Source organism: Ammospiza caudacuta, chromosome 2 (assembly GCF_027887145.1).
Source record: "Ammospiza caudacuta isolate bAmmCau1 chromosome 2, bAmmCau1.pri, whole genome shotgun sequence".
Lineage (NCBI taxonomy): Eukaryota > Metazoa > Chordata > Aves > Passeriformes > Passerellidae > Ammospiza > Ammospiza caudacuta.
Window position 1 is genome coordinate 34,154,347 of NC_080594.1, and position 12,505 is coordinate 34,166,851.

Below are 12,505 nucleotides of genomic sequence, written 5' to 3' on the forward strand. Positions count from 1 at the left end.
CAGGGTGGAACTTGCTTTATGTAGGACCCCAAACTTTACCACAAGGGTCCATTTTGGGTTTTGATTCTTTGTTGAGACTAGAGATGATTCCTAAGCCACTGTGTTAAGATCTGGAAATTGTTGTGGGCTTGGCTGAGCCAACTTATCAATTTGTAAACAATTTTCAATTTCTATAAGTGCATATCTACTTGATGGCCAGATTTGAATTAACAAGTCAGGATGTTGTGGTTAAGAGAAGTCACCATGCCCAGAGTGCTGCTGAGATTTCCTCCCTTTGGTGGGGTGAGTGAGAGAGGTGAAGCAAGAGCCAGGGGTTTGGTGTTGGGCCAAGGAGGTTCAGAAGGGATTAGACTCTTTCAGTGGCATGTGTGGATTTTCTGAGTGTTAGCTTGTGATTTAGTTACTGCTACCTTTTGTGAGAAGTATGCAAAGTTGCAGGTCCCAGGGTTCACATGTGCTCTTTGGAGAGAGATCCATGCCTTGCCTGTGGTTTGAGCACATCTTATGACAGTTTCCAAAATCCCTTGGGCATCATTTGAAATTGCCCAAATTGAATTCCAACTAAAGAAATTAAAGCCTACAGTCTAAAAGCTGGGGAAAAAAAAAATAAAAAGAAAAAAAAATATTTGCAGCACTTTGAATGATCTTAGTATAGGGGCCAAGCATTGAGAAAGGCATAGAACAGTTTACACTGTGTTGCCTTCAAGCTTTCTGACCCAGTCAGCTCCTGCTCCTTCTGCTGTGTTTGTCCAGGTGTGTTCTCAGCTCCTTGCTTGGTTTTGGTGCAATGGACAAATCTGCTGCCAAGGCAGCAGAAAGAGGGTGCAGCAGTCTACTTTGCCATTGTGGAGAGAATCTTCAAAGCGATTCCAGTATGTCATGGATGCTAGTCAGGTTGCAGTAGCACTAAGGCCTGGCAGATTTTTATGAGCCTTACATGAACTATGAAATATCCTTAAAGCAAAAGTTTACTTCACTATCAGAACACAGAGATAACAAATCTCATTGTCTTTGCTACACAGCACTGATGGAGTGAGCATGTGTGTGTGTAAGAGGCAAGTTGGAAATGTCAGTGATGAGGAGCATGAAATTTGTGATTGGAAAGAAGGCAACAGCAGAGGAGGCCCAAGGCCTGTATGACATCAGTGATAAGTGTCTAGAGGAGGATGAAGAGTGATTCAGTTGCTTTGATGAATTACTCTGCTCTACAGGCTCTCCAACACATGTGCTTCTTCAAAGAAAGTGAGGACTTCCTCCCCTCTGCACAGTCTCCTATCAAAGTGCTCTGCAGATATGGGTACTTCTCCAGTACTCTCCTCATGTAGTTCATTGAGACCACTGCCTTTTTATTTTCTTCAAAGATATTAGAACACAGTAGTGATTTCCAAGGTCCTTTTCCTCATTCTGAACCATGGACAATGTTATCAATTTATTATATGTATGACCTTTGCTGAGACTTCCCTTCCTTTTCAGTTTTTGATTCAGGTTTTAACTGTGGAGAAGAGGTTTCTATGTGGTTTTGCATTGCCAGAATGGACTATGTCCTTTGCTCCAGCTGAAGTGTATTTTCAGGAGGAATAGATCCCTTACTCCCCACGGGAATCTTGGCTCAACACTTCTGTCACAAAGGCCTTCTTGGAGCCCATTTAGAGAAAGAAAATGAAGACCTAGAAAGGCTGCACAACCTTGCTTTGCTTTCTCTGCTGCAGAGACTTTGAGTTTGTGACACCTGTGCAGCTGTCAATCACTGCCTTTGGGGCAGATCCTTCAAATATATGTTCATGTGACCAAAAGCCAGGTTTGCCAAAGCTAAACAAGGAATAGAGAGCACACCTGGGCAAACATGGTAGGAGGGCATGGTGGGACAGGGTCAGAGAGATCTCCTCAGTGCTGGCCCCAGTGGGTGCAGCTCCTGCCAGAAATCTGACAGCATCTGGACCTCTCTGGCTGTGATTTGTGATCGATCTGGCTCATGCTTTTTGTGGGAAAATCTGGTTCTAGACAAAAAATTTGTAAGTTTGCCTGGCAGACTGTTTTCAGAAGTGCTAAGCAATAGAAAAAGAGGCAACGGGCAGAAACTGATGCATGGGGAATTCCACACAAATATGAGGAAGAACTTCTTACTGTGCAGGTGACTGAGCACTGGAACAGATTGCCCAGAGAGATTGTGGAGTCTCCTTCACAAGAGATATTTGAAAACTGACTAGATGACATCTTGTGCAGTGTGCTCTGGGAGGAATCAGCTTCAGCAGGGAGGTTGGACCGGGTGACCCACTGTGGTGCCTTCCAACCTGACCCATTCTGTTACTGACACCCTCAGTAATGTGACCTCTTTCTTTGAGAAGGACACAAAGAGACAAGAATGGGGAGAATGTGTTCTTCAAAATAAAAAGTGTCTAGTCTCCCTTGCCAAGGAGCCTAACAGTGATTTAGACCAACTCAGAGTTGACTTCTATCAGCCTCTGGCCAGTTATCTCAATCAAGTGAACAGTGAGATGTTCACTTGAGACAAAGGCAATATTAGCTAGCACTAACACCCTGTACATAATGTGCAGCCCTCATGATGCATGCCACTCTTCCCAGCTCCATCTGGGAAGAGACTATGGAGAGCCTTGGGAGCAGGGCTCCCGAGTTAGCTGAACACTTCTGTGCATCCTGCTGGTTTTGCCAGGTGAAGAGATCCCAACTGATTGCTTGAATAACATCATGTTGGGATGCAGGTATGGAAAGCTTAGGCTGCATTGGCACTGTTAAACAGCACTGGGAAATATTTCCAGGCACAGTACTGTAGCTGCCTGTATTATTAGGACAGTCCCTTGTACATCTCAGCTCAGGCTGTCTCACATAAGACTCTGATGTAGTTTGTGGACTGCTCACAGCAGGCACTTAATGTGGTGACTGTGCTTTTCTGGAGCAAAACTGGTTAACCAGGACAAATGACTACCCACTGTACAGGCTGCCATCAGTGCTTACAAGATGTCCCACAAATTTAATTTGTGAGTTTTAACCTGACCCTCAGGTTCAAAATCAGAACCAAAAGGCTGTATCCCTGGATTCAGACCCAGGATAATGAAGAACTGGAAGCTGTTCCTAAGCCACCCCCCTTGCAGATGATGCCATGACTAATGGGTGTTGCAGGGCACTGGTGGAGACCTCTGTGGGCCAGGATTTGTTTCCATTTTCCTCGTGGTGTGCAGGGAAGGAAAAGTCATTAGGTCATTAGCTCATTAGTGGTTGCTGGCTGGTGGCAGTGCTGCTTCCTTATGCACATGGAAGGATTTGATCCATTCTCAAGCCGAAAGGCTGAGGAGATCCACACCCCTAATCTGGTCCAGGGCTCCTGAGCTCTGTCCCCAGTGAGGACACTGCATGTGCAGGGGGCAGCTCTTGCTGCAGGCTGCACAGCAGCAATCCATCTCCAGCTGAAACAAAGGGATGCAAGTGACAAGTGATCAGGACCTGGCCTGGGTCACTGGTCAGCAAAGTTCTCGCTGTTTTTTTGCCATGAGAAGTCCATTTGGTCAGGTGTCTCCACGGCAGCCTTGCAGGAGGGCATGTTCTGAACTGGTGGCTGGCAGCCAGGGTGGCTGCTATTGGCTAAGGGACACTTGGCACAGAGCACTCATCCTTGCAGCTGCTGTGTGGAATCTCAGGAGACGGGGAGAGGTGGGGACAGGCTGGCTCCTCCCCACATCCCACCTCTTCATTTAGGCTGTGCTAGAAAAAAATTGCCCCCCTATAAACAGCCTCAGAGATTTCAGAGGAAGAGAGCCATTTGAGACGGGGCAGCAAGAGCCCCCAGGATGAGGATAGCCATCCTCCTGAGCCTTCTGCTCCATGCTGCAGCTGCTTCTCACCAACTGTGAGTGATGCTGAACTCCTGTTTCAGTCTCTTTCATCAGTCTAGCTGGATGGACCACATCCCATGCCACCAGCTCTCATGCTTCCTGCTCTGTCAGTCACCCCAAGGAGTAGCTGAGGCATACACCTTGCCTCCCATGCCTTAGTTTGACTCCTGCAGGTCAATACAAGCTTTTTGGGGGTCTTTCAGGTCAGTCCTTAGGCCCAGAGATGTTTGCTCTGCAGTTGCAATGCAGATCAAATAATTGGTGTCTAGACTGCAAGGTTACGAACCCACCTCTTCTGAAGACAGCATGGGATGTTTTTGGAGAGTTCAGGAGATTACTGGAATGAGGGGTTTGAAAAAGATTAAAGGGCTATACTTAAGCTAATCAAGCAGAAACTATTTCTCAAGTTTCAGTGAAGCAACTGCTTTGCTGGGCTCACTGTTGCTTTTGAATGTCGAGGGAAGCCATGGCACATTGCTGCAGGATTCTGCAGTAGTGGGCCACAGCAGAGCAGCTTTTTTACACCTCTTGAGAGCTCAGACTGATACCACCTCTGCTGTCTCCCCCACCACAGACATTACCTGGTGGTGATCCCTGCAGCTCTCCGGTACCCATCCACCCAGGTTGCCTGCCTCCACATCACCTGCCATGAGGCAAAAATTCAAGTGAATCTGGCCTTGGAGCGCTCTGCAGGACGGGAGCTCTTAATGCAAGAAACCATCCAGAAGAAGAAGACTTTCCTGTGCACTAAGTTCTGGGTGAGCCATCACTGATTTTCCTTTCAGGAAATTGCTTGTGTTACTCCCAACCAGGGGTGACATGACTGGGGTCTACTTTGTCCTGGTGTGAGCCTTTCAGGAAGGGAATGGGTAGTGTCCAGGGACGCACAGCCCAACACAGCCTGTTGGTTAGCACTGAATTTCCTTTCTGAATCGAACTTTGAAATGAAGTTTACATTTGTTAAAATCTGCCAGAGTTCTGGATACCACCTGTGTCCCTCTCCTCCATTACAGACCAGATGAAGCAGCTTTAGCTCTTTCTGAAGGACTTGTGCAGGTTCACAGCTAAAGCTCGGGGAAATGGTGTCTTGCAGGACATACTGCAGTTTCTGTAGCACCTGAAGTCAGGCAGCAACTCAGCTCTTGGGAGCTACTGAAGACTAGTTGGATGGAAATTTATATGCTTGTTTTTCTAAACAGCATCTTAGAGGTTATTTACTGTTGGTGAGAACTTAGCAAAGGTCTGGGATAAAGCAGACATGTCTAAGCAATATCCCTTCTGTTATACTGTATATTCTCTGCTGAGGCTGCTGGGGTCTTTGGCATCCAGAGTCTTTCTGGTTGTGTTTTCTACTTTGGATTTCTTGCTTGTAAGTGCTGGGTAGCTCTGAAAGCCTAGCATTTGAGGCTGCGCAACTGCTTGATCTCTCTCATTTGAATATCTGCTAGCATCTCTCACCTTTCTGTCATCTGCCCATCTTCCTGAGGAAGTCAAAAGACTGAAAACTGTCAGGTGCTTGCTTGTCACCAGTGGGAAAAAGGAGAGATTCCATGGCATGCAGGGCCTCCTGCTGTTCATGCAGGACTGTGTGAGATCTGGATGTGACCTGGTTTCAGAGGTTGTTGCTGATTGCTCCCTCCTGGCACAGTGGGAGGGAACCAGTGAGTTGTTCCTCTTTACTGTCAGAAGATCACCTGGGGCCTGTGTGCTCTCCTCTCTCTGGCTGTGCAGGTTGCCCCTCCAGCTGATGGCACAGAGGAGGTTGCCACTGTAAAACTGACCATCACAGGAGATGGGGTCAATGTTGAGGAGCAGAAAAAGGTCCTGATCTGCAAGTCCAGGAATGGCACCATCATCCAAACAGACAAGCCCATCTATGAACCTGGGGAGATAGGTGAGATGCAAATGGGAGCAGCTGAGGGTCCCAGGCTCTTTGCTGGTTGCACCACGTGGAATGACTGTGATGCCGTGCAATGCATGAACTGCCCTAGCAGAAGTCTTTGGGACCACATCTCTTGCTGAATGGTGTTTTCAGTGTTTGTAATGTTTGATTTGTGATGGCTGTGGATTTGCAGGTGGCAGTAGATAATGATAACCATGTCCATGGTACCTTCCATGTGGGAATGTTTGTGTCAGACATTACCACAAGTGTGTCTAGAATGGAGACAGGAGCTGGGGAAGCACATGGAACAGGGGTCTGTAGGGAAAAACTGAGATCTGATAACATATTTCCTGATTTCCCTCTTCAGTGAAATTTCGCATTGTGACTCTGGATGAGGAATTCCGTGCACTCAACGATTCGGTAAGCGCGTCCTGGGGGCTGCGGGAGAGGCTGCCTTGTACCATGCATGGATCCTACCTCCCTTCCACCCTGCTCAGCTGCCAAAGCTCCAGCTTTTCCACATTCACCCCGGCAGGCTTTATGAGTATGCAGAGGGCAATAGGAGCTGCCAGGGAGATGGCAGAGGTCTGCATGTCTCTTGCCCATCTTGGTAGAATGGTCAAGCAGCTGCAAGAATGGGACATTGATTCCTGATGTGATGGTGTCACAGGGGGAGTGAGCAGATTGTAAATCAGGTTTTCCTTCTTGTGGGGTAGGGTGCTTTTAACCTGCACCCTACAAGATGGAATGTGGGAAGTGCTGCTTAGACATTTTTAGGACAAACTTTTTGATTGCAACAATGTGGAAATATGTCCAGAAAAGGAATTTTCATCATTGGAGATGCTCAGAACTCAGCTGGAGAAGGCTTTGAGCAATCTGCTCAAGAAGACATGTTTCAGCAGGATGTTGGATTAGGTGGCTTCCAAAGGGTTATTCCAAATTATGTGATCCTATACATCTGTAACCCTCTTAAGACCACACCTGAACCAGAACTAGGTTTGTTTGGGTAGTGACTTCTGAGTTTTTCTGTCAGGAAGCCATTAGTAAGTACTGTGTGACCTCCAGATTAGTTTTTCCTTTCCTTTTATTCACACCTTACTGTAATGAACCGACCTGGTATTTCTCCTTTTTTTGTGGCATTTGTTTTACTTTGTATGGTTGCCAATGCTCTTACGTTTCCAAATCACTTTGCACATCCTTCAGAGAGGGTCCTGAGTCTGAAGTACCTTGTGTGTGGTGCTGGCATATGTTTCTCTCTTCTAATGTTTTTGCATTTTTTCCTCCCCAGATTTCCCTGTTTCTCCTGGTAAGTGATGCTGAAATCTCATGTTAGAGTAATGGTGATGGCAGTCGTTTCACTGTGCTGTACATATTCAGCTTCTGGAAGATTTTACAGACCTCTGAGTAGAATAGTAGATCTTCTTTTTGTTGTTGTTGTTGGATGTTAAATGTTTAAATGAACATACTCCTTTTACCTTCTTTTTTATGCACCTCTTTTAGGTTATGCTCCCAGGCACTTCAGTAGAAATCTGTTATTCTAGACTTGCAAGAGAATAAATAGAAAACTTAGATTCTTATGAAAGAAAGCTACAACTGCTAAGAATCTTTGCTTAAAATCAGAGTTTAAATAAGTGCAGAAGGAGGCTCAGATGCTGGGAGCAGAATCTGAGCATCATCATCTCTTCCAAATTTCCTGATCAGTCTATACCAAACCTCTTTTCTTTAGCTATAGAACCTGGCATTCCACAACACTGAAATCCTGAAGATCAGTTTCCTCTTTCTTGTGGGTGCAGGACCCTAAGAACAACCAGATAGAGCAGTGGCAGAAGGTGGTCCCTCAGGATGGCATTGCAGACCTGTCTTTCCAGCTGAGTGAGGAGCCCCAGCTGGGAACGTACGTCATCAACATCACCAGCGCCAGCGCCTACGGCAGCTTCTCCGTCAAGGAGCGCGGTACGAGCACACAGGGCTTCGTCGGAGCTCCTGACAGCACCCTGCACTCCTGGCCCAGGAAGCAGGGTGTTTATTCCGCCAAACCATCCCAGGAGCAAAAGTGGTAGAATCTGTCATAGAAAAGAGTCTGAGCTGAGGCTCAGGGGAGGAGATCGCTTTGGGGCCTTGGCTTAGAGTGTGGGAGGAGTGTTGTGCATGGCCCCAGACCTTTGGCACAGCTGATTCCTATGGATCTTGGAGTCAGATAAAACAAGGCAATTTAGGATGGACTTTTCCAGAGAATATGAAGTCCAGTGGCCTTTCACTTCACTTTCATTCCCTAATCAGCTACATTGGGAGGCTAGCCTTCTCTCATTGAAAATATCTGTCAGAAATACCAGGGTCATGGGCGTGTTTGGTTTTAGTTTGGGAAGGAGCAAATCATTCAGGGCCTACACACAAATCTGTTAAAGATACATGGAAAATCTTTCCCTTCTTACCACCTTCCTTCTCCATTTCCTGTCCCTTATGCCACCATTGTCTGCCTTTATGTTAATTCTTTGTGAAGGCTGTTCCTGGCCTGTGTTTCCTACAGTTCTCTGTTTTTCCCTTCCAGCGCTGCCAAAATTTGAAGTGATCTTTGAGGCCCCAAACCAGATTTATGCACTAGAGACAACCTTCCCGCTCCGGGTATGTGGCAGGTGAGGATCTGACTGGAGGGATGGCCCTGTGCTCATTTCTGGCCTGATGTGCACAAGCTGGATGGGAAACCATGAGGAGCTAAAGGGCAAGTTTACTACACTTCAGTCACAGGAAGCCAGAACCTTCCACCGCAGCTGTTTGCACCCTGAGGCAACACAAAACATTCCTGTAACTATCATTCTGATACTCTAATGCCTCTTTTCTAAAAACACTTCACAAATCTCCTCACACAAAACCTGGGGGAACAGCCTGCCCTTTGACAAGCAACTGTTTGTGGGACAGGACATGACAGACATGTGGGGTTCATTTCCCTGAAGAATAAACTCATGGGAAATGATGGGAAGCTTTTCCAGATTATGCTCAAGTGGAAACTAGAGGGAGGAAAAAAGAAATTACCCCAGGTATAATCCAAGGACAACGCTACAGTTAGCCCCATGTAAAGGTAATTTTTTAATAGAAGACACTTTCTTAATCGCCCATGTTTCTGGCCATAAGATGATGAATGGCTTCAGCCCATCCTGGGGTTATTGCAGGTGATGCTGATATATAGTTACAACACTCTAGTTACCCAAAATAATTTAGCTTGGTGCTAATTATATCATAAAGCCCTTGATCTCCCATCACTGCACAGACCTGTCCTGGGCCTGCTGTGTGGCTGCCACTCGTGCTAGAGTGTGAGTATCTGGCAATGAGAGGTCTCTGGGGCTGTGCAAAGCAAGCTGTATGTTCTCCCACTGTGTGTGACTGTCTCTTCCTCTCCCTGCTCCCCCAAACAGATACACACGTGGGAAAAGCATCCAGGGGATGGTTCATGTGAGCCTGTGTCAGAAGATAGCACCGTTCCTGCCCAGTGCTTCCAAACCCGATCTCTGTTACAAATTCAGCAGCCAGGTGAGATGCTTAGGAAGGGCTGAGCTGTGTTCAGGGGCATTTGTGCTCAGCCTCAGGGTGAGACAAGGCTGCTGAGTCTTTTAGCTGAAATAACAGCAATATGAACACATTGTTTTGGCTGCTTGGCCACTGCTACTGGCGCTGCCTCTCAGCAGCTGTGCCTGATGATTGTGACTGGGCTTGTCGTGTGCCTGCTCCACATCCTGGGCTGCAATGCCAAAAGGAAAAGCATCCCGAGAGCAGGGGTTCCGTGCCAGTCCTCCTCTGCCTCTCCCATAACTTCTAATGCAGGTGTGCCTCTCAGAGCTTGTTTCTCCTCCCTGTACCTTCAGACAGATGAGGCAGGCTGCTTCTCCACAAACGTGAGCCTGTCCCCCTTCAGCCGAGACTTCCGCTACTATCGGGACAGCATAGCTGCAGAGGCCTTGCTGGTGGAGGATGCCACAGGTAACTCTGGGATTTCTGCTGCTTGGGAGGAGGCGGGTGAGGATGTGCTAATCTGACCAAAAGCACTGGAGACTTTCAGGCTAGCAAGAGATCTGAGTCTTCTGAGTCCATTGGGGCCTGCTGTGTAATCTCACAGATAGAGACAGAGACAGCAGCTCTTGATGGCGTGACACACTCACTCTGAGTGTGGTGTCAGGTGTTGAGGCTCTCTAAAAGCTAGGAGTTAAATGGGAGAAAGACCAGATCCCCAGAATCTTGGGCAGATCACCAGTGGGATGTGAAATGTGTGTGCAGCTGAACATGTCCATCCCTATTACCAGTGGGTCACTCTGCAGGGAAATTGCTGAGGAGTGCTTGGCTTTCTCGCTCCCTCTCTCATGTTTCTGTCTTGCTGCTTTCATTCAGAGATACAGGTCAATGCTTCACACAAATTACTTATCTCCCGGATTGGCGGAATGGCCTTGTTTGATGATGTGAATTCTTACTACCACCCTGGACAGGTGTACAGAGGAAAGGTAATTCCGAGTTTCAGTTCTTTGAAGGGGAAAGCGTGAGCAATTTTTCACAGTAACCTTTACTTACTGTCTTTTCTGACCCCATCTCTAGCCAGGGACTTGGGAGAGCACAAATGACTCCCAGAAACAAAACTCTGGAATCGTCTATTGTCAGAATAACACCAAAGACTGCCATTTACCAAATAACCCATGAGGGGGAGCAGTTACGGGCTTTAATATGGGGGGGGGGGGGGGGGGGGGGCAAACCCAAACATCTGGAATTTCAGCAGCCAGGAAGTCTGCTGTGAAGGAGTGGAGAGCACTGAAGGTTGGACCAGATGACCCACTGTGATCCCTTTCAACTTTACCCATTCTGTGATTCTGTGATTCTATGAATGAACATGGTAGTGCAAGTGGTAATATGACAGAAGCAGTGGCAGTGTTGATAAAATTATTAGTGACTGAAAGAGTGATCTTCCTGTCTTTGGAAACACTGCTCCTGACTTGGGGAAACCAGAGATTCTGTCTGCTAATTAGATTCTTCTGCACTTCTCTTGCTCCCCATGTTATTCTCAGATTAAAGTAATGGATTACCAAGGCAAAGCACTGAAGAACAAAGAAGTTCTCCTTGTAGTAAACTGTGCTGAGCAGCAATTTAGGCAGAAGTACATCACTGGGGACTCTGGAACAGCTTCATTTAGCCTGGATACCTCTGCCTGGAACAGGACCTTGGCCTCCCTGGAGGTAAGTGAGGAAGGGTGGTCTTGTGGCAGGGCTACGTGTGCATGTCAGAGCTGTTTACTGTCCCACAAACATCTTCCTTGCTCCTTCCCAAGGGAGAGTAACTCAAATCTGAAACACCTCAGCATGTTCTAGATCTTGGCTCTCCCTCTTGAGAGCTTATTCTCCAGGTGCTGGTTGCTTTCCTCATGAGCCCTCCACAGAGAGACCTGTCATTGGCATTGCTCAGATTGTCTAACAAAGGTGATTTGCAGCTGAATTGTTTAACTAGAGAAACTAATTGGTTTGTTGTTTTGTCTCACCAGGCAAGTGTCCTGCATCAAGATTCAGACAGAGAGCCTGGGACAGCTGACTTGAGTTACCAGCGAGCCTCTTATTTCATACACCCATTCTACAGCACCAGCAGGAGCTTCCTCTCTATCATCCGTGTGCCAGAGACAATGCCCTGTGATAAAACACAGTCTGTCCAGGTGGACTTCAAAATTTATGAGGAAGACCTGGAACATGGGCCCAAGCGTGTCATTTTCTCCTACTTTGTGAGTTTCTGAGGAAGCACTAGTGGGTGACAGCTGAAGGCCCAAGATCAGCATTTCTTAGAGGTTCAAGCCTGATATTTCAAAGTCTTGGCTCAGGCCAGGACAGGTTGTTCCTCCAGTCATCATTGATTCTGGTACCGCAGAAACAAATAGCAACAAAGGCAGAGCCTTTCTTTTAGACTCTGCAGAGGTGCAGGGCAGGTATTGGCCTTACCTGTCCTGCCACCATGTCATCTCTGAGCTCTCCTTACTAGCTGAGAGCAAATAAAGCTAATATTCCTCCCCCAGCCCCCATTTAATATCCCAATTTAATTTCAGGATTTATTAGTGATCTCAAAAGCTATGTGACTATGTGACCATCCCTTTCTGTGTTCTTCTCTAGGTCACAGGGAAAAGAGGGATAGTCCATGCAGGTCAGCAGACTGTTTGGGTTGGGCTGCCAAGAAGTAAGTGCACTCCCCAGTGTCATGACATAGCAAGCACTCAGGGGTCCGTGGCATCCCCTCTTATCTGGACAAATGGTGTAAGTCTCCCTGCAATGCAGGGGTGGCTCACCACTTGTGTGCTGTGTCAGAGACCTGTGCCTTTCCAGATTTCATGTTCCCTTTGCCCTTCTGTTTTGTACCAAGAGAATATTCAGCGTTTCCCAGCCCATAGGCTCAGTCTCTGTTGTCTTCAAGTCTCCTTTTGCTGCTGCTCCTGCGAGCAGCACGAAACTGCAGTCTTACTCTCCATGGCAACAGTGTCTCCAAATAATCTGGATGATTAGGATGCCACATTTTATAATTTTGATGGCTGTTGACCCACTGTTGCCTGTTTCTCCAGCTCTTGTTTTTTGATTCCTGAATTATAAGTACTCTGGGATAAGGTCATCTCTGTTGCTGATGGGATGGGAGATGTTGGGTGAGAGGAGGCTTTGAAAGACATCTGAGAATCTCACTCTTTGTGGAGCCAAGCTTGAACTCCAAAGTACTGTTTCGTGTCCCCAAGGCAATAAATAGAAAAGTCTTTTGCTGGTCTTGAATACCAGAT

At 47.0% G+C, this 12,505-nt stretch overlaps 1 protein-coding gene across 1 annotated transcript in view; it reads left to right on the top strand.

Annotated features, from left to right (window-relative positions):
• The window catches only part of LOC131554897 (alpha-2-macroglobulin-like protein 1), a 38,452-nt gene that overhangs the window by 12,907 nt on the left and 13,040 nt on the right, over positions 1–12,505 (top strand). The window contains exons 2-13 of the mRNA XM_058800491.1: positions 4,423–4,606; positions 5,580–5,742; positions 6,098–6,150; positions 7,019–7,036; positions 7,524–7,683; positions 8,279–8,363; positions 9,141–9,255; positions 9,588–9,702; positions 10,108–10,217; positions 10,773–10,940; positions 11,243–11,473; positions 11,856–11,919. Of these exons, the coding sequence (XP_058656474.1) occupies positions 4,556–4,606; positions 5,580–5,742; positions 6,098–6,150; positions 7,019–7,036; positions 7,524–7,683; positions 8,279–8,363; positions 9,141–9,255; positions 9,588–9,702; positions 10,108–10,217; positions 10,773–10,940; positions 11,243–11,473; positions 11,856–11,919 (1,333 nt within the window). The 5' untranslated portion in view covers positions 4,423–4,555. The remainder of the gene's footprint in view (positions 1–4,422; positions 4,607–5,579; positions 5,743–6,097; positions 6,151–7,018; positions 7,037–7,523; positions 7,684–8,278; positions 8,364–9,140; positions 9,256–9,587; positions 9,703–10,107; positions 10,218–10,772; positions 10,941–11,242; positions 11,474–11,855; positions 11,920–12,505) is intronic.